Genomic DNA, 23,480 nt, shown 5'->3' with positions numbered 1-23,480 from the left:
AAGTCAGGGGTCAAAGAGACGAGAGAGGAAGAGGGTGAGGTGGATGGGGGATGGGGGACCACAGCACCCAGGAACGGTAGGACGCAGATGCTGGAAACGCCAATGGCTTTCTAGGCGGCACGGCTAGAAATTCTCTGTTTACAGATCAAAGAGGAAGTAGGTGAGTGAACTTGACAAGTATGTATTGTAGAATTGTTCACCTGAAATCTATAAAATTTTATTAACCAATGTCACCCCAATACATTTTTTAAAAAACAAATTTATTTAAAAAGGGATTAGCACTATAATGGGACCCCCCCCACACACACACACACAAAAAAGAATTTAGGGAAAGGAAGCCAGTTCAAGATTGTGCGAGGTTGAGAAATGAAGATATTTTGGCCCAGAAAGAGTAATTAGGGTGTCATGGTAGCTACAATCAACTATTTAAAGGCCTGAAATGCAGGGAAGAGAAAAGACCTAAAATGTGTTTTTTGTCAAGAAGACAAAAGCGGGGAGCTGTCAGAAGACAGATTTCAGTGAGACGTGAGAAGAAACTCCCTAGTTCCTAGAGTGGCCCCCGAATGGAGCAGGCGCCCTCGGTCCGGGACCTGCCAGTGCCAGTTCTCAGGGCTGCGGGAGGGAGCAAGGGCCGCTGCCTTAGCAGGCACATTGGACTGGATATTTCCTCCTGCCGCTTCCAGGCTCAATTCTAATTACGAAGAAATTTGTGCATTGTGTATTTCTGTGGATTGTATAACACAGTTCTTCTTTGCATTTAATTGTTATCTTTTCAAATCAGTGTCAAATAAATTCCAAATATGACTAATTATAAAAACAATTACCAATAGGACATGTTAATCCACGGAGGTTCACCTCTTCTCTCTCGGTTCCCCTTATCTAATTATTTATGAAATAATCTACAGTAGGCTGAAACACTAACCCTTTCTGGTTAATGACCTTTTATTTTTATTCTTCCATTTCCATATATCAATATGTAATAAAGCCTTATTAATTAAGATTAACTTGAATTACTAGGAGCTCTGGAGTATGGAATATTTTTAAACAAACCCAATTGAACTTTCATGGCACATCATAAGCCCCAGTGGGCCAACCTGGGGTGCCTTCCACAGACACCCCTCCGGGAATGGTTATGAATAACTTAGAACCCTTTTAATTAGCATATCTTTGTTCATATGTAAATGTGTGCTTTTGGAATAGTTGGCATTTTTAAATACAAATTGCTGACTGAAATCTTTTAAACATTCCCTCTACGATTTAGTCAACAAACTGGCATTGAACAACTATGTGCTGGGGTGGGGGGCGCAAGGTGCTGGGGCGCGGCAGCGGGCAAAGGCAGACGCAGAACAATCTCGCACACACTCCCCAGAGCGAGTGTGGAATTGCAACTGTGATACGGACTGCAGAGGAGGGGTACGTGGTGCTGTGAGTCATACAAGAAGTGATGTAACTAGTCTAAGGGCTCTGAGAATATTCCCCAGGGTAACAGGATACGACCTAATGAAAGGGCAACTGTTACCCAAGCAAGGGCGGAAATTGGGGCCCCGTGTGCCACGTGATTACTTGGATTGTGACGTGCGAAGGCCCCGGAGCAGAATGGGGTACTGGATGTTGTACAAAGAGAAAGAACCAGGGTAGAGAAGCGATCATGAGACTTAGACTGGAACCCAGAAGCCGGTACATTTAGGACCCTGGCAAAGGCAGTCATATTTATTCAGTGAACATGCTTTCTCCTTATAAAGAGAAACTGGCTAAGCCAAGAGACCTCAGTACCACCCTGGCCTAATTGTTACAAATTTTGAGTTTGCATAATCAAAAATGACAAGTTTTAGGAACTGCACATAACTGACAAATTATCTCAAAGTGTTCTATTTCAAACAAATGGCTTCTATTAGGCTAAAATTATATAAACATGTGATAGTAAGGAGTGAGACCTACTTTTAAAAAAACAGGGGAGAAACCGATCAACAGAAGGACAGATAAACCTGATAACCCCCCCTTGTAGCTTCTGCTTTGTTTCTCTGGTGGCAGCTAGGGAAATAAAAGGGAAGCAAAGGCTTCTTCCAGCAGGCTTCACGATGCTAGGAGCCAAAACAAGAGCTTCTATGGACTGTGAGAGGAGCGTGCCACGTGGAAGGGGCGTGAGCTCCAGCTGGAGCGGTCAGGCACTGTCACCTGGGCCTGAGCATCTGGTCGACCCCACAGGAGACAGGGCCCCCGCCCCCAATCTTCATGCTGAGTCCCAGCTCTCCAGAGAGGGCGTTCTCCAGCGCAGAGCCAGCCTCCCCGCGCACACTCCCCGCAAACCCACCCCACAAAAAGCACTGGTTTCGGAGGGCATGGGTGTCGTGAGCAGAGTGTCCTGAACGTCGCACAGGCTGGACTTTGTGATTGCAGGCTGGCCGTGGACGGGCCGTTCGGGGCCGCGCTGGCGGACGTGTTTCACTACCCGGTGAGCGTGTGCATCGCGGCGGGAATCGGCGTCACTCCGTTCGCCGCGCTTCTGAAGTCGCTGTGGTACAGGTGCTGTGAACCACAGCCCCCGCTGAAGCCGAGCAAGGTATGGAGAGAAATCAGTAGCGCACCCTTTCACGGACCCAAAGGCTCAGCGTCCCGGTATCTATCATCTGCCGATTCTTGGGGAGGATTTTAATTAACTATGAGGGATAAACGCAAGGATCCTTAACTGTACTTATGTTCTTAAAAATCTCCATTCAGTATTACATTTATGAGAAGGGTTATGTCTAATCTTGTTAAAGATGACGAGACATAAATTTGATTGCTTCATTGCCATTCCAGGACATGCAATTGCTCATGTCAGTAAAATATGGACAGGCTGCAAATGGCTATGTGACTGGGCTGCAGTCGGTGGTATTAACAGGCTGCCTTTCCTTGGTCTCTCCGGCTTGAGACTCTGGTCCTAAGTGTACGATTCAGTATCTTCCTCTCATGGATTCGGGGCCTTGACGAGCAGCAAAAATGCCATAACTGGGATTCACTGTCTTGCTCACGTGGTGGTGTCCTCCACTCCCAAGTCCCCCTTTTGTCCTTTCGTGTTTGTTCTCTGACCAGGTCCTCCACGGCTGCCTTCCTTTCTTGGCGCTCTCCAGCAACTCTGTCCCCTGCCTTAACCCTCCTAAGACCAGCAGCAGACCCTAGAGCAGCGAGGAAGGAGACCCTTGCTGAGCCCGAGTGGTGTCAACTCAGGGGGACCCAGGCTATCGGGCGACCCTGGTTCTGGTCCTGATTCTGGTTCTGCTACTTCTTGTCTGCTTGACGCTTTGACTGCAGTTTCCTCATCTGTCAGAGGCCGATGCCTGGTTAGATGAGCATGTCTCCGTATGTGTTCTATGGAGCGTTAGTCATAGGGCGCAGTCCACCAGGGAGAACTCTGTAGTCAGATGAGCTTAGGAAATGCTAGTACAAGTCCCACGGCAGAAGACTCACATCATCCTGTAGCCTATTAAATAAGTGCTGTAGGAAAGAACCTCATTCGGTTCGCTTCCCCCACCCTCCCCAAGCTCACTTAACCGTGGAAGCTTTCTTCGCCTGACATTCACTCCGGAGCAGCGTTAATTAACAGAGCACCGGGGCAGTGCCAGACCGGAAGATCTCTGAAGTTGGGCCTTCCCAATTAGGAAGAGTAAAATTAGCCATCATGTCACGAGCTTCCAAGTGACAGCTTCTTGACATACATTTTGTTAGTTGATCACTATAATCTTCCCAACAACCTGATAAAGCAGATAATAAAACACCTGTTTTCCAGATAAGGAACCTGAAGCTTAGCAAGACAAAAGCGACTTTCCTGAAAACACACGGGTAATGAAAGGCAGATCCGGGATTCAGACTCAGGTCCCTCTGGCTCTTTCACGACATAACAACACGTGACAGATGTGACTCCTCCCATGGCACTGTGGGGCGACGGTGAGAGGCCTGGTCAGACTCTAGCTCAGCCTGGTTCCACTCTCACTAGAAGCATCGCTTTGAGTGAATCAGTGCACATCCCTCAGCTGGACTTCCTGACCCACACAACGGGAAAACGAGAGTCCATACCCAGGAGAGACCTGAAGCCCAGAGAGCTAGTAAATACGAGAGTGTGATTTTGAATCCAGGTCCTTCTTGTGCTAAAGACCGTCTTCTTTTCTCTGTACCACAATAAATTTAATAAGCATCTTCATCTGGCTGCTCTCCTCCCCCCCCCCCAAAAAAAATAGCATCACTGGGTGGCTTAGAAACAGCAGGCACTGATCTCTCCAGTTCTGGGTGCTGGGGAGTCCAGGGTCAAAGCGCTGGCTCAGCCGGCATCTGCCAAGAGCCTGCTACCTGGTCTGCAGGTGGCCGTCTTCCAGCTGGAATTGCCAGCATCCATAGCAGAAGGGGACGAGGTAGCTCTTTGGTGTCTTTCAGTCAGTGGGAGCCAAGTTTATCAATTTGCAGTTTGCAACTCAATGAGGGAAAAAATAGATATAGAGATCTAGAAGGTTTTCTTAAAAAGGGCACTAATCCCATTCATGAGGGCTCCAGCTGTCTCACCTCACCATCTCCCAAAGACACCCCCTCCAAACGCCATCGTTTTGGGGATCGGTTCCAACATACAGATTCTGAAGGGAAAACATTCACTCTGTGACACAAAGCACGCAAACCCACTACTGTGTTATGTGTTCGGGCCCCACGGCCATGCTTTGTTATGCTTGATGAGGATTCCCGTCCCCCTATGTGTTTTCTTCCCTCTGGCTGTCTCCCAGGTGAAATCCACTTCGGGACATGTCTCCCTGCTGCATGGTTTCATCGCACTAAACCTTACCTTTCACGTGACCTGATGGTGATGGCCTGTGTGCCTCGTTCACTTATTCACTCAATGAATTCGGCACCTAGAATGTGCCCGGCCCTCCTGTACTGACATGCGAGGCCCACCACGCTCCTCACGCCAGGCTCACAACCCCTCGCCCTGCTCTCAAAGTCCACCTCCTTCCCTCATGCATGTTCACATATTTTATTTCTCCTAGCAGACTCCACACTCCTTTGAGCCTGGCTTCTTTAGATCTCTCTCTCTCTCTCTCCATATATATATATATATATATATATATATATATACATATATATACATACATATACATATATATATATATATATATATATATATATATATATTTATATATATATATATATATATATAAACTTTGAATAAATCAATGAGTGAATAAATGCCTATGTGCCCCCCCGCAAAAAACAAATGGATTCTGTGCAATTCTCTATAAGATTCTAGGTTACTAAGGTTAATTCAGTTTTTAATTTAACCAGAAAGACTGTTTGTTCAGTAATTTTATAATTAAAATAATGTATCCAATTACTTTACCACAAATAAAGCAGAAAATTCTTATAAGAGACCCCACAAAATCTTACAGCCCATATAGGGACCTACAAAATCTTAACACCCCCTCCTCCCGCCCAGTGCCATTGTTATTCGTGGGTGCCATTTGGGGGATGTTCAGGGCTGTTTCAGTGGGAGGGTTAACGCGAAACTGTAAAATGGGGACATCGACCTTCATTCCAAACACAGAAATTGAATATAAAAATAGAGTGCTTTTATAATATAAAAATTTGGGGGAATATTGGGTCAATATTCAGCTGAGAGTAAAGGTAGGAATCATGGTAAAAGGGAGCTCAAAGCATGGAATCACAGAACAACTCGAGGGGTCTAACCTCCTCGCTTTGCCACCAATGGCAACAGAAGTCAGCTCCCATACTTGGAGTGGGAGGTGGTCCGTCCCAAGTCGCCCGCTGGCTGGCCACGGAGTCAGGGTGGGAGCGTGTGTTTCTGATCCCCGCAGCAAAGCTCTTCCAAGAACGTGAGATTTCACGCTACGGAAAGTTTAGGCTGACAATTACGCTAACGGTCCACTTCCTTAGAGTCCCCGTGCGTGAGAAAAAGTTTCAGAAGTTTCCTGTTTCAAAGCAACTTTGTGTTTGTTTGAGTACAGTTATCCCTAGGCTGAGGTAACTAATATTTGCCAGGGCCGCCCACATGCCTTTGAGATATAAATGCTACTTCTTCCATTAAACTGTCAGCATCTATATAATTTTTAAAGCACAGCAGAGCAGAGCAGTATATATTTATCTAACAGCATCTTCGCAATTACAGCACTGAGCTGCAGTTTTCAGATTGTTTTCTTCCATATCAGGAGAGGGGGAAAACAGCATTGGGGTTCAGAGCTGGATTTTAAGCCTAAATGGTTAACTACAGCGGCTTTTCTCCTCCTGAGTAAAACACCAGTTGGCACAAAAGCATACATTTTTTTTTGTAAAAAGCCTCATGTTACAAGTCTACAATTAGAAAAAAAAATGCACCAAAGTTTTGTGTGTTATTTTCACTGCAGACCATTTTTTTTAACCTTTTTCCCATGCCACGTTGTTCTAGAACCCTTCTAAGTAAAATGCAGACGGGCCAACGGGACACCTGCCACTTCTTTGGGATCATGTGTAGCACTTTCTATGTGAAGGTGCTGTTTAAAAAGCTCTTGCTAACAATCTTTTATTTTTAAAGACAGTCAGGAGGAGGTGGGGAGGAAGGGAGAGAAGTGGCTAGGAGGAGGCTTCCCAAGAAGGCAAAAGAACAGCAGGTATAATAAGATGGCTCGCCGTTAAGAAACTGCAGGAAAGTTGTAATACATGGAAGGGGTATTTTGAACGCTGGAGTAAGAGCCGAACTTCACTTGGCAGAAGGCAGATTAGAACACGGGCTGCTTTGGGAGGAGGGAAGGGGGCACGATTGGTCGAGAAGTCTCAGTGATGCGATGTGGAGGAAGCTGGGTGACGAGGGGTGTAAATGCCCCGTCGCCATGGACACCCTCCAATTGCTGCCTAAGGGGCACGAATGATTCTACATCACACTCGATTTGTGGACAGAGCTTGAAAAAACTGAGACAGTTTGCTTGTGTGAACTGTCAGAATGATGCATGCAATAGGTGTGTATGCGTGGGGAGGGCGTGGGAAGATGGTTGACAGGAAATGCATGGGCTTCCACACGGTAGTTCACCCCCGATGTCACAGCCAGCCATGCAGACAGAACTGAGAGGAACTGCCCGCCGGAAGAGTGGGTTCCTATTCTTAACTGCATACGTAATCTTCAGACTCTAATAAAACAGATTAGAGAAAAACTGAGGTAATCCAATTTCTCCATAAATTGTCTTCCTTCATCAGCTCACGAATATACAACTGCGCTAATGGGTATTTATAGTGTGTCCCATGCAAAATGGCCTTTGGGTTCTTAACCTAATATAATAAACAGGTAATTCAAATAAAAAGACAGCCTGGGCCAGTGGGAACAAGACAAAGAGGCCGAGGAAGGCAAAAATCCATACTCTACTTAAATATACTAATGAAACAAAGGAAGGCCTGCTCTTTTTTTCTAATGAATGAAAAATACATTTAATTGAATCTGTTTAGCTTGAGAAATTGTTCACTTCTACTTTTCCCTCACACTGGCACCGTGGCTGCTCCCGGAATTGATCGCGTCTCCTGACCACTGGCCGTGTTGTGCTAGCTGAGTGGGGAGCATGGGGCCACCTCGGCCTCTCCAGAGACACAGGTTCTTCTCGTCTTTCACCAGGTCATCTCCAAAGACTTCATCCTCCATCAGGCCCCACCACTGTCTTGTGGAAAGGTGACCCGTATTGACATTTTTAATATCTTGGCTTATTAATCACATATACCATACAAGACAAAAGCTTCCCTGTAAAAGAATCAAATAAAATACCCAAACAGTCAAGAATCACCCCTTCATTCGTCTTTCTCCCCAAACTCACCACCACCACTTTACTCCCCAGGGGGCTCACTGTTAAACAGTTGAGTGCATCTTATTCTGTGACTTTTCCATTCATTTGCATGAGCATGTTCTCCTATGCCGGCGTGCAGGGTGTTATTTTATTTTTACACAAACACTGATGGAGTGGGGAGTGTGCGTGTGTGTGTGTGAGACAGAGGGAGAGGGAGACGCCCTTTGTTTGGTTTTTGTTCTAACGTGGCTTAAAACACATTCACTGTCAATACCTACTGACTGACTTCATTTTACTCTATGCCACAGAGAGTATTCTGTGGTATGAGTGTCTCACAACTGATGTGACCATTCTATTATTCATGCCATTTTGGTTGTTCCACAATTGCTATTAACTATAATTAGAACACAACAAGGCACAAACGAGGCCAGAGCTTGGCCACATTGCAAAGCAGCCATCTAGCTTTGCAATAGTTAACGTGAAGGGTAATGGCTTTAAGAAGCAGTCTTCAGAACTAAAAATGTTTGACGAAGTCTGGTCTCAGGCTTTTAATGGCTAACCAGAAATATAATTGTATAATTATGTTTCTTTCAAACTGGACATGGAAGCCACATTAAGGACGCGTCTCCATAAGAAGAAATAGTCCTTTCAAAACGTGTTACTGTGTTCATCCAAGAGGACCTTGGCAACAACAACCACAAAATAAAAACCAGGACAATAGCTACTATTTGTTAAGGAGGCAATGTGTTTTCTAAGTGTCAGTCACAGTCTTTGTCTTTTAAGAGAAAAAAAGTTTTCTTTTTGGAAAAAGGTCATGATTCCCTCCATGAAAAGTTTCTCCATTATTATTACCCTGTTGGTTTGAAGCTTCCGGTCAGCTCCGTCATCTCGTGCAGTGTGACCGTCTTAGCGAACTCAGGCCGCCATGCCAAGAACACCACAGGCCGGCTGACTCACAACAACAAACACTTATTTCTCACAGTGTTGGAAGTCCAAGATCAGGGAACCAGCAGGGCTGGGTTCCAGCGAGAAATCTCTTCCTTGCTTGCAGGTGGCCACCCTCCTGTGTGCCCTCACACGCCAGATAAAGTGGCCTGATCTGTCCCTCTTCTTAGAAGGGTACCGATGCTGTTATTGGAGGCTCCGCTCTCCTGACCTCGTCTAAATGTAGCCACTTCTCAAAGGCTCACTTCCCAGTACCATCACCCTGCATCTGAACATACGAATTTGAGAAGGACACAAACATTCAGTCTACGGCGATGGGGAACAAAGAGTGTGGCCCAGGAGGAGGCAAGGGCACATTGCAACTCCATTGTTGGTGGAGGCGCTAACCAAGGTCAAGGTCAACCCTGGCACCTTGGCTAAAAATCCATGTGGGTTCCGCATGCATGGAGCCTGGGTTGCATTTTGCTGGTGAAAGACCTCTTTTCTCAGGACTGCATCCTTGTGACCAACATTGAGGCGTCAGGCTGGTACTAGAGATAAAGTCTGGTGTCACCTCCTGTCAAAGACCACCATCCCTCCAATTCAGAAGTGACCAATGGGAACACAGACCTCCAAGTAAGGGAGTGACCCCCTTTGTGCTCCGAACTTGTGACGTTTATTCTGTAACCTCTTTCGAATGACTCGGACAATAGCAGCTAACAGCTCTGACCTCGAAACGCCTCTGTCATTGTACAGACTGCTTCCATGAGCCATATCCGTACCTCCTCACAATAGCCTCATGGGTTGGTCTTCCGTGTTTGCTCTCTGCTTTTTGCCTTTTTCCATATGTGGCCATCTAAGTTCAAGTCGAATGATCTGCCCCCAGTTACGGGTAGACGGTGTAGCCAGGAGTCTAGGACAGGTCATAGGGCCCAAAAACGCACACTGTGTGATTATCGTGCCTCGTGCACAACCACCTTCCTTGAGGTGGGGAGGCACTCTGGGCCATAAATAAAGAAACAGATAAGTAACTTTTGTCTCCATACCATCCTCAGGAAATTGAGCTGGGGTCTAAAGAAATCCGGATTGTATTCTCGAAGGTGTCTACGGCCTGTGTCCGTGGATGGCTGCCCGGGACACAGCAGAGGGAGCTGTTGGGGGTTGTCTGTGAACTCTGGGAGTAAAACAGATTAGTAGCTTTCCTTGCTTCATTTTCTGAAATGGTTTATCAAAACATAGCACAGGTTCATTTTCTACCAGCCCCGGATGGCCGCGAGCTGGTCCTCTCGTGGAGTACAGCAGAGTCCTAGACAGAAGCTCAGGCTGGGGGAGCGAGGGATGGGTGGAGCTCAGCGAGAACACAGCACAGCAGTGCCGCTCCGACCCGGCCCTCAGAGGCTGGACTTGGCTGGGTTTGGTCTGGCGGTTCACGCCTGGGAATGCTGTGACAGCGACGGCCTGTGACAGGCCATGTGCACACAGAACTCCTCACCCCCATGACGCAGTCCCGGAATGGTCCCCTAAAACATCTGGAGAGCCATTATTTAAACTGAATGTATCGGGGTGACATTGGTTAATAGAATTATGTAGGCTATAGGTGTCCAGTTCTAAAATTCACCATCTGTACGCTGTATCGTGTGTTCACCGCCCCAAGTCAAGTCTCCTTCCGTCACCGTTTGTCCCCCCTCCCCGTCTTACACCTCCTCCCACGCCCCTCTCCCTCTGGGGATCGCCATTCTGTGTGTGTGTCTATGAGTTCTTTCTTCCTTTGATCAATCCCCACCTTTTTCACCCAGCCCCTCAACCCCCCTCCTTCCTGACACTTGTCAGTCTGCTCTTTGTGTCTCTGAGTCTGTTTCTGTTTTGTTTGTTATTTTATTTTGTTCATGAGATTCCACATATGAGTGAAATCGTATGGTATTAGTCTTTCTCTGACTGGCATATTTCACTTAGCATAACATTCTCCAGGTCCATCCATGCTGCTGCAAAAGGTTAGGTTGTTGTCGTTTTTTTAAGTCTGAGTAATATTCCATTGTGTAAATGTACCTCGGCTTTTTCATCCACTCATCTACTGATGGGCACTGGGGCAGCTTCCAGACCTCGGCTCTTGTAAATAAGTATAAATAGCACTGTCAGTGTTTTGGGTTTCTTCAGATATACTCCCAGAAGTGGAATTGCTGGGTCATAAGGCTGTTCCATTTCTAATTTTCTGAGCTAACTCCACACCGCTTTCCACAGAGAGAGCCATTTTTTTATACATATGAGAAGAATGTGTTGAATGTGTCCTGTTAAAGATATAACTTCATTACTCTAAAAGTTCAGAACTTTCATCATTTTACTGAGTGGGAGTTTCTGTTTCACAAAACTTTTTAAAGTAATCTTATGTATGTTGGGTCTTCTGATATCAGCTACAGAATCCTGACAGCCATGTTTTACCTAAGTAACTGGTTTTAGCATCACTTTAATTTTTGGAAACTGAGGAGGAGTGAGCGATGGGGAAGCACAGATCCAGGAGGTGTAGCCTATTGTTTGGGGTGTTGGCTGTGCCATTGAAGCAGACCCTTCTTACTGGCTGAAATGCAGGAGGGGACCTCTTCTGTCCCTGCACAGCCGGTGTCTGTCACCATTAGAAAGACGGAAGAGAGTCGACATCAACACCCTTTCCCTCTGTCCAAAGCCCCTTTTCCTCTTCCCCTGCCCGGAGAACTTCTCTGAGCCTACTCACTGTCCTACGTGGCCTTGTGCTCCAAAGCTGCCTGTTGTCACCGTAAGGCAATTATAGAGGGACACACCCCGCCCTCACAAGGACGCAAAGGGCATAAAAGACTTGTCAAACCAAAGAACGCTGACCCACAGCTGGACCACAAGGAAGTAAGGATGGGGAGACTTCTGTTTGAAAGGAAGGCTGAGATGGAGGCATTTTTCAAACAAGAACGATTAGGACTGGATTCGAAACGGACAGGTTTCTTAAAAAACAAATGTTTTGGTTTATTATTTCTCCATGAATGAATTTTAAGCATGTTCTTTAAACAGTAAAAATAATAGAAGTTGGTGATGTTTGCTCTATAGCAACTGTCACCATCAATGTTCTCAAATAAAACAACCCACGGAGAGCAGGAGGAGGGGCAGGTGCACAGGTGAGAATGGCATTAAATTTGGTGGGTTTTCCACGTCCATCAGGAGCCAAGCAAGCTAAAGGGAGGGCTAAGGTTTGCAAGGGATGATTTAGAGTAGGCGCCGCACACCAAGTGCAGAGAGAAGATATCAGTATGCATCACCCACGCGGAAGACGAAGTCAGCCTGCTGGCCGCCATTCTCTCGTGCCTGCCCACACTCCCACACCACACACCCAGCCCAGTCTGTTCTCAGCACAGCAGGAGTGCCCCTCCCTCCTGCACCTCCCTCAGATCACGTCACTGCCCTGCTGGGCACCGACACCCTGCTGTGACCCCCTGTCTTGCTCCAGCCATCCATCCCCCCTGGCTTTTCTGGGAGGTCCCACTCAGGGTTCCTTCCCTCCGTGTGCCCTCCATCTGCAGAGTTCCTCCACTAACCGTTCCACCCCCCTGCCTCATCCACATCTCTGCCCAAATGTCCCCTTTTCTTGACCATTTGACTTAGTATTGCAACCCTTCCCAGCCTGACTTATGTTTCTCTATAGCACTTCTCATCGGCTGACATATTCCATACATTGTCTTATCGTCTTCCTCCTCCTCTAAAAGGCAAACTCCATGAGGGCAGTGAATTTCTGTTTCTTTTTTCTCTCTCTTATAACTCCAGAGCCAAGACAGCATTGCCATAGAATAGACATTTAATACATATTTGTCAGGTCTACACATGAGTGGATGCATGCAATCACTGTGCTTTCTTGTGGGAGTTCGTGGGGTGTTCACCTAAAGGAACCATTGGCTCAGTTTCACAGCTGAGGAGGGACAGGCACTCCTTGGGGGGAAGCGGTTAACACACTTAGAGTTTACCTTTTGTCCTGTAATTAATATGCAAAATACCCTTCCAAGTAGCAGCTGTCCAACGATACATGTAAGCTCTAATTCTTAAGAGGAGAATGTTTTATCATCACTAGCTTCTGCTCTTCCTGATGGTTAATATTTGAAATTCCTGTGCAAAGCTGGAGAGAAAGAGCAAGATGGTTCATCTTGAAATACATTCTGTGATTTTTTTCTTCATGACTTTTATCTGTTAATTAATGTTCATTTATAACTTTAATTATATGATGGTGAGTGTGCAGGCTGGCTGGGGGGCGGGGAGGGAGAACACTGACTATTGGACAAGATATTTCTTGGTGGAGCTCAAGACCAGCCCCCCTGGTAGACCTTACTATGCAGTAGAGAGGTGCCTCCTTGGGGAGGGGTGGCAGAAAACAGTAGTAGGCAGCAGGAGGTAGGAGTGCGAGAAAAATAAGGAGAATTAATAGATCTATCTCCTGTGGTTTCTTCTGGAGACAATTATCTAAAGTTCGAAGCACAAAAACTAAGCTTTTATTTTTAACAAACCCAAACTACTTCTCATCACATGCCATTTGCTACACACAGGTTTTTTTTTTTTAATGTTTCTAGACATAATGTTATTACAGCAGTTGACACACAACCAAAGCCACTGCCCACCAGCTTTTCTGGACGATGATCTGTCTGAGTGGGGGGAAACTCCTGGCTTCTGTGGCCTGATTCTGTGATTTGCATAATTTCCACCCTCCGAGGGAGGGCCAAGCTGGTGAAGTGGATTAGCACTCAGCCTCTGGGGTATCTGGAGACAGGAGTTCCAATCCCCAGTTTAGGTCATAAGTAAAGATGAAGGGGCTGGTCTAACAGTTTACCCCCCTCTGGGAGCAGTGAAAGGCGCGGCTAGTAATGATTATTAACTTCGTTCAGAAGGAGCACAGCCAGGAATGGGGTGAATTGATCCTCATCCAGAGAAACTGGCAACAGCCAACAGGCTCCGGAGCCTGAATTCACTCTGGGCTTTTTCAAACGCAATGTGAATTTGTTCAAAAGAAATCACAGTGTGACTGTTCCCTGGCAGAGAGAAGCATGTTATTTTACAGAAGTGCCCATTTGGGCTCAAATAATTCAATGGAGATAAAGTAGTCTGCGATTATCAGCACGTGGTGAAAAGAGGGGCAAGGCCTGTTCTCTCCTCTTCTCTCGACAGGTGTATTTCTATTGGATCTGCCGGGATTCCAGAGCTTTTGAGTGGTTTGCTGATCTCTTACTCTCGCTGGAAACGCGCATGAGTGAGCGAGGGAGAACTCACCTCCTGAGTTACCACATCTTCCTCACTGGCTGGGATGAAAACCAGGTACCAGTGAGACTGAGAATGAGCCATAGTGTCCACGTGATCTAACCTTAGAACAAAGGGGAGAGAAGCAATTTCAATCGTGAGCCGTAGAGTTCTCTGATAGCAGGAAGGAATTATTTTTATGTTCTTAAAAAGGAAAGGAGAATAAAATAAAACCAGATTAAGAGGGATTCAACGCATAGCGATGAAAGAACCTACAGTTAACGTGCTAAGGAACAGAAAAGAAGATTGGAAAAAAGGGGTGGTCGGTGGAAGACAATCCTAAATTTGGAAATCCAAGAAAAATTATAACAAGTTATGTCACTGAAAGAGGCATTTGTCATTTTAGTAACACCAAGCGAATATTATTGATTGGCTCTATTGTCATGCTGGCCTTCTAATTGATTCTAATGCTAGGCCTTGAGCTGTTCAGAATTAAATAGAAAAAAAATTCCCTGGTGTTTATATTCAACACTTCATATTTTAAAGTATGTGAGCTTCTACTGAAAATAATCATTATGAATCCATGCGTTAGCTAGAGATGCTTTATTTTCTTAAGGCGTTCTTAGAAATTGTGTGCATGTGTGTTTATTCACCAAAGATCAAGGTAATCTTCTGTTGTGGCAGGTGTTCTGCATCTACTGCATTAGAAATATTAAGGTTGAATTTAGCAAAAATAATGTATATCAAAATATTGCACTACAGTAGTATTTCAGTGTTGAGAATGTTGAACGATAACAATTAAATGTTAAAGCATTTTGCACTCGTCAAACGTGAAAACTAACAGTGACACGATGACTCAGTTGTGAAATGTATGTTCACATCGACCCTTCTGTAGTAACTCCTATGAATACTCACCTTAAGGAAAGTGTGTGGGGGCCAAGAAGATTTGCATTAATCACTACAACTCACAAGTGAATGCATTTCTGTCGGCTAGTGAGTTTCTCTCTCTTTCCTTTCCAAACGTGTGCTATAACATATACTTTTTTTTTCCTGAATATAAGTAAATTAAATGAATGTTCTTAAATTCTTGCCATGACAGGTTGGAAATATTTTAGATGCTCCAATTCCAGGAATAAAATAATTGATGTGATCTGTTGGTAAGAAATCAAAAGGCTGTTTTAGAAGTAGCCAATTGTTAAACGGAATCCAACAACCTCAAAGTGGCAGAATGACAGGCACAGAAGGGACAGATGGAAAAGGTATTGCAAAGGGCACATCAACAGGGTTTGGAGATTAATTGAGCCTTGGGCTGAGAAATATGGGAAATAGTTCCAAAAGCTCAAACATCAGTGATTGGCAGCTCAACAGTACCACTAGTATAAGTAGGAAAGGCCCCTTTTTACTATTAAATAATGTCCAGACTTCAAGTCTAGTAAGTACTTTAAGTCCTTTTCTGACCCAATGACAACCCGCCTTGTCCTATCCACTCTCATCACTTTCCTCTGGCACGGAAGCCACCAAACAATGCATGTTCTCCTGTCATATCACGCAACGTTACGTCTTCCCTTATAGTGTCCCCTCCCCCTGACCTGTCCCTCCCCACTGCGTATACTGCGTGGAAACATTCTTCAAAGCCCAGTCCCCTGGAAAGCCTTCCCCAATTCTTGTAGTCAGAATTACTCAGAGCTTCACCACAGCAATTTGTTCGCTTCTGCAGAGCCCTTGGGCTCTGTCTCCAGGACAGAGGGTCTCACTCTGCCTCCCAGTGATGCGCCTGGGCTGTCCTCCCCCTCAATGAGCAGTTCCTCACAAAGCGGGGACCTTCTGTCTTTCCTCTTTGTACCTCCCACATGGCATACACTGCCGCTTAGAGGAACCACTCAACAACTGAAGTCACAAATTATTGGGAAAGATTCATGTTTAGCTATGATGATCCGTTTGAAGGAACAGAAAGAATTCTTCATCAAAATGTCTATGGGAGTTTTGAGATGCAGTACTCTGGTCAGGCAGGAGGATGAAGGGAGAGAGTCTGGATTCCTCTTTGTGGGCCACACTAGTCAGAACGACGAAAGTGGGAGCTCTTTGGGGTGTAACGGGCAAACGAGGTTCAGAGAGGATTTTCTAATGCGAACAGAATCAAGAGGAAGCAGCGTTCAGCCACGTGGTGAAGAAGGCAAGGAGAATAAGGCCTGAGTTGGTCATTAGATCCAGCACGTAGTCAACAGTAAAGTGACGCTGTCTTCTTTGCCCGCAGCTTGTAACATGGCACCGATCAACCCTGCTGTTCAGCCAGAGGCTGGTGGGGCAGGCGCAAAACTGCCACTCTAAGCTGGGGGCTAATGCGACTCTGACTCCAACCAGTTCTGATACCAGGTCTCCCGCCCGTCTCCAAAGCTCAGTCCTCACCCACCACCTCAGCTCTTGCTCCTGGACTCTGGTCTTGAACTTCATGTTTCACTCTCTGTCCTGACCCACCTGCCCTCTCCTCCCCATTTTTCTCTTTCCTCAAGTCCTATCCCCAGACCCAACCCCAATAGCTCCCTGGGGTCAGGCCTGGCCTGGTGGCAGCTTCCGGCAGCCTGGATTTCTGCGATTCCACTTCTGTCTGCCATCATCCCCTGGGCCTGTGAGGGCACGACCAATATTTTCTGCTCAACCACCCTATCCCTGGCTGCTTTCTAGACTGATAAGAAGCCCAGGCGGGGAAGTCAGATGCAGCAGGAGCCCGGGCTGGGACTTGGCCTGGCAGGGTTGCTAACCACACTGTCAGGAGCAGGAAAAGTTAAGAAGTGAGCAGAGCTGTGAAGTGTGTGGCACGTGAATTCAAGAGCTGTCAAGGGGTCTAAGGGAGGAGCACAGGAGACACAGATCCCAGGCATAAAAGCAAGGCAGCTACCAGAATTCAACAACAACAAAAAAGTGACCATTAGGCATTGCTAGGCCAAGGCTCTTATTCATCGACAGCTAGTTACCTGGTGTCTGGATGCATTCATGTAATTTGAAGGCAAATGGTTGGGCACAGACCTCCAACCAGGCCCCTTGCTATGTCTGGCCACCATGTCCTGCCTGCCAGACTCAGCATCCTCCCTGCACTTGAACCCAGCCAGTGCACTTGAAATCCTTTCAATCCTTTCTTCCTGGATGTTCCCTGTCATTTTAATCTGTCGGTGCCTTTCTTGGATCCCCAAGGTTTAGTATTAAGTGAATGAGGACAAAGGTACTGATTAATTTTTTTAAAGTTTGGCAGAAAAAATGAAGTACCTTAATACAAGGTTTCCTTTAACCATATATACTCTATTTCTCTCATTTTTTTCTAAAGATTCTGTTTATTTATTTTTAGAGAGGGAAGGGAGGGAGAAAGAGAGAGAGAGAGAAACATTAATGTGCGGTTGCTGGGGGTCATGGCCTGCAACCCAGGCATGTACCCTGGCTGGGAATCGAACCTGTGACACTTTGGTTCGCATCCCAAGTTCAATCCACTGAGCTACACCAGCCAGGGTATTTCTCTCATTTTTAAAGAAATATTTTCTTTCCAGGCTCGTGTTACTACTGCACATCTACTGTGTGGAAGGTGCTTTGTATGAACTGTGACCGCAGTAGAATACGAGATAAATGGCATATTATGCTCGTCCTAGAATGCAGAATTGTTGATATCACAATGATAAGCATTTCCAGCCTCATAAAGAATTTTTGAGTATTAAATCTACGAATGAGCATAATGATCTTATATTCAATAGCAGATTCCTATATTTTTCCTAAATGTCATCTGATACCACAATTTTTATTTTAGGCTATTCACATAGCTTTACACTGGGATGAAAACACTGACGTGATTACCGGATTGAGGCAGAAAACCTTCTATGGAAGACCAAACTGGAACAACGAGTTCAGGCGGATGGCCTACAACCACCCCAGGTAAGGCACCCTTTCCCCTGCCCACTGGGGGCCTCCCTGGAAAGATACAAGTTGTCGCTGAAAGGGACAGCTCCTGGGCACTGCTGGTCCAGCTGCCGTAGTGAGCATCTTGTTTAGAGACAACATGTCATCCTGGGGAAAGCTGGTCATAGGATATTTCAGGAACCACAACGTCCACTTGACTAGCTTCTAACACCTGACAATCAGCGATTATGTTGAGCCCTCTTGCACTTAAAATCAAAGGTGGTATTTCTTACACTGCCTACGCCTTCAAGAAATCTTTGGTGTACATAGCTGATCTCTAATTACCCAATGGGACTTAAGAACTCACTTATGTCCAGCTCTAAACTCTATCTGGCAGAGCAGACAAAAATGTTATAGAACCAAGCAGGGATGTTGCGTGGTGCTTAAAGACCGAGATATGGAGCCCAAGTGCCTGGGTGTAAATCCTAACTCTGCCCTTGCCACTGTTTTACTTGAACTTGTAATGTATTCTGCCACCGTCTTAGTCTCCTTCTCTGTAGACTACAGGTTATAAGGGTGCTTGTCTCCTAGGCTTCTGTGAGGATGAAATGCATGATATGTATAAAGTGCCTACAATAGACTTTAAATTCAGTAAGGGCTAGATGCTATCACTATTATTTCAATAATTACTATAACTATTATCATATAGAATAAACTTTTTTTTAAGATTTTATTTATTTTTAGGGAGGGAAGGGTGGGGGAGAGAGAGAGAGAGAGAGAGAAACATCAATGTGCAGTTGCTGGGGGTTATGGCCTGCAACCCAGGAATGTACCCTAGCTGGGAATCAAACCTGGGACACTTTGGTTCCCAGCCCGCACTCAATCCACTGAGCTACGCCAGCCAGGGCTTAGAATAAACTTCTACATAGAAGTAGAAGAGCTGTTGCTCTGGAACCAGGAGACAGGATTGAAGGCTGTGCTTTCTGATTCCAGACAGTACTGACTACGTGACCATAGCTTGTTCAAGCTTTCAGGCTCTGTATAAAACATGGATGATACTGTGCAGTCATGGTGTTGCTTTCATAATTGAAAAAGTGGTATGTGGGAGAGTTTGGTAGAGTGCAAAGCACTAATGCAAACATTTCCCATTGTTATCATGTGTCTCCTCACCCAGTGTTTGCTTTGAACCCCCATCCTCTACCGCTCTTGAAAGCCAGTATGTCCTAGTATTGTCTTTGTTTAAAGAGTACTTTCCATGTTTGAGAAAAGACCTGAAGGAAGCGAGGGGGTGCAGCCCATGCAAAGGCCCTGGGACAGGGGACACAGTTCCTGGCCAGTGAGGTCGGAGCAGCGTGGGCGAAAGGGAGAGGTGGCTAGGGGACCATTACAGGTCATTATAAGACTTTGGATTTTATTCTCTGAGGGGAAGTCACTTCAGGTTTGAGCAGAAGAGTAGCGTGATCGGTCTTATGTTTAATGGGATCACTTCTGGCTCCTGTGAGAGGACAGGTTGGAAGGCACCTACAGCAGAAGTGGAGAGGCCAGTGGAGGTGGCTTGGATTAGGAGTAGTGGAGGTGCTGAGAAGCACTTGGGTCCTGGATATTATCTGAGGGCAGAGCTGGCCTGACTTGCCCATGGATTGCATGGCAGGTGGGCATGGCCCAAGCCGAATGGACTTCCCACTTACAGATGTTTGGATGACTGCAGGAGGAGAAGGTTGGTCGGTATGCCATATCAGAGGTTCAGGTTTTTAATATGTTTAGCTTAAGAGGCCCATTATACATCCAAGTGGAGATGTCGAGTAGGTAGGAGGAGTCAGGGGTTTAGGGGGAATTTTGGGCTGAAGATACTCACTTGGGAAGCATCAACATATAAAATGTGTTTGGAGCCATAAAACTGCATGAGATCACCAAAGAAGTAAATAAAGACTGAGAAGAGTTCAAAGCACATCAGTATTTGGAGGATAGGGCAATGGATTCTAACTCGCAGCCATGTTATTAATCAGTTCATTCAGCTATCCTATGCCCTTACCCTTTTTCTGTCCACTCTATCAGTATTGAAGCAAGAAGAGTAAAGTAAGACCTACTAGGGCATTTCTGACGAATTCCCCATTTCCTATGATTCCCCTGTTGTCATTTCTCCCCTCAGTTCTGCTATTACTGCTTTGTGGTCTTCCTTCACAGAGGTCATTGTTTCATTAAACCTTTTGTAATTCCCTAGCATTTTCTCTTATCTTTATGTTTTGCTCTCTGGAATACTTTTCTGGTGAATATTATTCATCTTTTGGTCAGCTTGGCTGCTCTTTCTTGCATTTTTTTCTTACATTGTCACTGCATCAGAACTGGTCCGTTTTCTTGTATGTTGTCATTGAGTTTGTTAGACTTCCCTGCAGCCGCTGTTTGAAGGAGGTTAGGGAGGAGGGAGGAGTGGAAGCAGTGACCAGCTAACTGTCCAAAGTTTGTAACCCATGCAATTCCAGCAGTCTCTTTCCCGTGAATCCACCCCGACTCAAACTGCCCATGCTCCCTGATGCCCCTGCAGCCCACTCTGTGCCCTGTGCCCTGGCAGTCTTCCCAAGAAACCCTGGACGCAAAGCCAGAGTGTTCACTTTGGAGGCTCTGCATCAGCCCAGGCAAGAGACAGTGCTTGTGCGGACTTACTCCTGACCTTGACCAGTGCTGAGAGTAAAAGATTTCCAACAACAAAGGCCAAGAAAAGCTTAACCTTTGTCTTCACGGTTAGGAGACGAAGAGTGGACGACCTACACAATCCCTTCGTCCCCCTCGAGGTCAACCTCAGATGACCTTTAAGAAATGGCTGAGGCCCACAGCAAGTGGCCTTGGGAGTTTCCAGTCACCCTTCCTAAAACCCACTTACTCCTCTCCCTCCTGACTTCACACTTGCTGACCCTTGGCCTAGAATCCATTTCCGGGGCCCCATCTTCTCCCCAAACATTGTGCTTCTGACCCCGCCTGCCTTCTGGAGCCTGCAAATCTGGTTTCTCTATGCTTCTTACTCAACACCCAGTCCTGTCCTCTAGGGCAGTCCCCCCGGGAGCCTCAGCTGAGCGCTGCAGGTCACCACTGTCACCTCACACCCATCAGATCACTGTCCAGAGACAGAGACTGGCTCATGTCATCTGCTGTTTCTTAAAAAAGACTACATAGGTAAAAAAGAAAAAAATTATGAGAAACCAACACAATTTTACAAGTGCATAGGTTGCAGCCACCACCAGGTTTTTGGTTGCTATTTTCTCCTTTTGGAAAAAAAAATATATATATTCATCTAATAAATGTTTTATATTCTGTTTTCAATTACCATGAAATGAATGTTCCCACTTTGCAGGCTTCTGATGCAGACACATCTTGGTTTTCCGTTCTTATAGATAGGACTCCTCTTTATTATGACTGTTTCTTATTGATGTTTCACAATGCATTTTTTTTGTCGCACATGAAGTTTGCAGCCCAGTGGGGAAGGCCTTTCAAACCAAAATATTTAATTATCTCCCTTCCCTCAGAAAGGTGTGAACCAGAAGCAGCAGCATCAAAAGACTGAGAGTGGAACTGAGTCTGTACACAAACTGCCCCCCAAATTACACTGTGTAGTGCTGAGGAGTGTGCCTGATACGGCAGGGAGTGAGGAACAGAGAACGATTCCAAGGTGGAAAGCAATGTAGCTGTCACTTCTCTTGTTGTCCTTGTGAAGAGAGGATTCATCCCTTTTCAGAAGCTATAATCGAAGTGTGGTACGTAAGTGTATTGAAAGCCCAGCTGAATTTGTCAGCACATTAGTGATGCGAACTCTTCTTCTGATAGATGACTTCATCTCTCCCCGCGGAGAAGAGGCCCCTGAAGTTTGGATGTCACTGAATGAGGCCTCTACCGCTGACTTTCTAGTTCGAATTTTAAAAATAACATATTCATAACAGCCTTCGTCACTAGAACACCACTTGTTGTATAGCTTCAACTATCAATGTCATTAATATTAGACACATACAGGAAAAGAACAATGATTGTTCTATCCCTGGAATGCCAGCTCCCTGGGAAGATGAGTCGCCAATGAAGAGCTGAGCACCACCCTTCCGAAAGAGTTCTAAAATGACCTCCTTAAACTAATTTTGTTTTCTGCTGTGAGAAAGAAGATTTATGCTTAATGAAGCTTTTAATGAAGAAATCTCGGAAAGAGAATGCCAATAAAATCTAATTTTTAAACATGAAAATTTAATATGGAAAAGAATTTCAATAGCCTGGCCTTTGTCCAGATATAAATGAAATACACAATCCAATTACGGTTCTACACAAAGGACAAAGTAACATTAATTTTCCCCGAGATGGTTATTAAAGAGATAAACAGCATGTTTTCCCCCCGATCATGTCAAGGATACATTTGTTCCCAAGACTACTTGGCTAGTCTGACGGGACAGGTCTGTCCTGTCCTTAGCTCATATCTTTTGGCAACGATGGGTCAGAAAGAATTGGCGGGTTTGTTAGCGGCCTCAAAAAAGGTTCTTTGTTCTTGAAGGCCTTTGAAGTGGGCTCTCACCCATCTCTGTTCATCAGCATGAAGCAGAGGGCTCTTCAGGCTTGCTCTTCTAAAAACATTTACCTGTTTGCTCAAAGCTGGAGTTTGCTCTTGTTCTTTAGGAGCTAAATCAAAAGAATAAGGGGAAGAGAGGCAAAAATATTTTTTATAGAACATGAAAAATGGCACCAAAAATAAAGCTTGAAGGGAAGCAGATCAAAGAGAATAGTGCAAGCTAAAAAGGAACCAGAAAATTGCAAAAATAACAGTAATAGAAAAACAAATTGATGAGCATCAAAATGAATACAAATAAGGAAAGGAGAAGAAAAAATTAAAAAGAGATCAAAGTCTGAAAGTTGAAAATGGGAAAATAGATTCTATTGTTTTTATTTGCAACTGATGTTCCTAATGATGTCAGCTGTTACAAACACGCCAGTATAGCTTTAAAAGAAGGCCAGTCAATAGTAAGTGGGTGTATAAAAGCTGAGTCATTGATTGACACACCCCAAATCACATGCATGTGACAACTGTCCTATACAGCTTGTTGGACAAGCACAGAAGAGTACTCTAAACACAAAAACAATGAAAACGGTGCTCCCAGTTAAAATATGATAGGTTAATTAAATACATGCATTGATGTGCATATCTTATACAAATATGGAACTTGTATTTCATTTTTACAGGCATTTTCAATATGTTCCCAAGCTTTAGACAGATATTCAAAAGGTCAGACAATCATTTCCAAGAAGACAGAGAGAATGAAAATAAATATGCTCTTGTCACATCTTGCTTCTGTTTTGATAAACACATATTGTACATATAGTCAACCTTCTGGATATATAGATCGGTTGCTTTTAGTTAATTGAATAAAATAACTTTCCATAGAACTTCAATCTTTGATCTTACACTCCACATAATATTTACAGTTTGCCACTTTTGACTTATCTACTATTGCCTTCACTGTGCTTCGTAGACATGAAACTTTACATCATTAATTACCATGAAAACTTTGAAGAGTTGGCCATTTTTTCATAACTCCAATAGAGGTGTTTCTTTCATCCGGAATTGAAAAATAAAGGATACAAGAGTACAAGCATTTGTTAGAACAGTTCGGCCCAATCCGATTGACTGGGAGCTGCTAATCC

General features: G+C 45.1%; 1 protein-coding gene across 1 annotated transcript in view; it reads left to right on the top strand.

Annotated features, from left to right (window-relative positions):
- Nucleotides 1-23,480, top strand: part of NOX3 (NADPH oxidase 3) — a gene marked incomplete at its 5' end in the record, with an annotated part of 56,347 nt that overhangs the window by 28,327 nt on the left and 4,540 nt on the right. Inside the window, 3 exons of the mRNA XM_045843580.1 lie at nucleotides 2,398-2,560; nucleotides 13,866-14,012; nucleotides 17,725-17,849. Of these exons, the coding sequence (XP_045699536.1) occupies nucleotides 2,398-2,560; nucleotides 13,866-14,012; nucleotides 17,725-17,849 (435 nt within the window). The remainder of the gene's footprint in view (nucleotides 1-2,397; nucleotides 2,561-13,865; nucleotides 14,013-17,724; nucleotides 17,850-23,480) is intronic.

This window comes from Phyllostomus hastatus, unplaced genomic scaffold, assembly GCF_019186645.2.
Source record: "Phyllostomus hastatus isolate PE091 unplaced genomic scaffold, TTU_PhHast_1.1 phas_contig_40, whole genome shotgun sequence".
NCBI classification, from domain to species: domain Eukaryota; kingdom Metazoa; phylum Chordata; class Mammalia; order Chiroptera; family Phyllostomidae; genus Phyllostomus; species Phyllostomus hastatus.
Note: the sequence above shows the minus strand (reverse complement) of the source record. Positions and strands in the feature narration are given on the sequence as shown.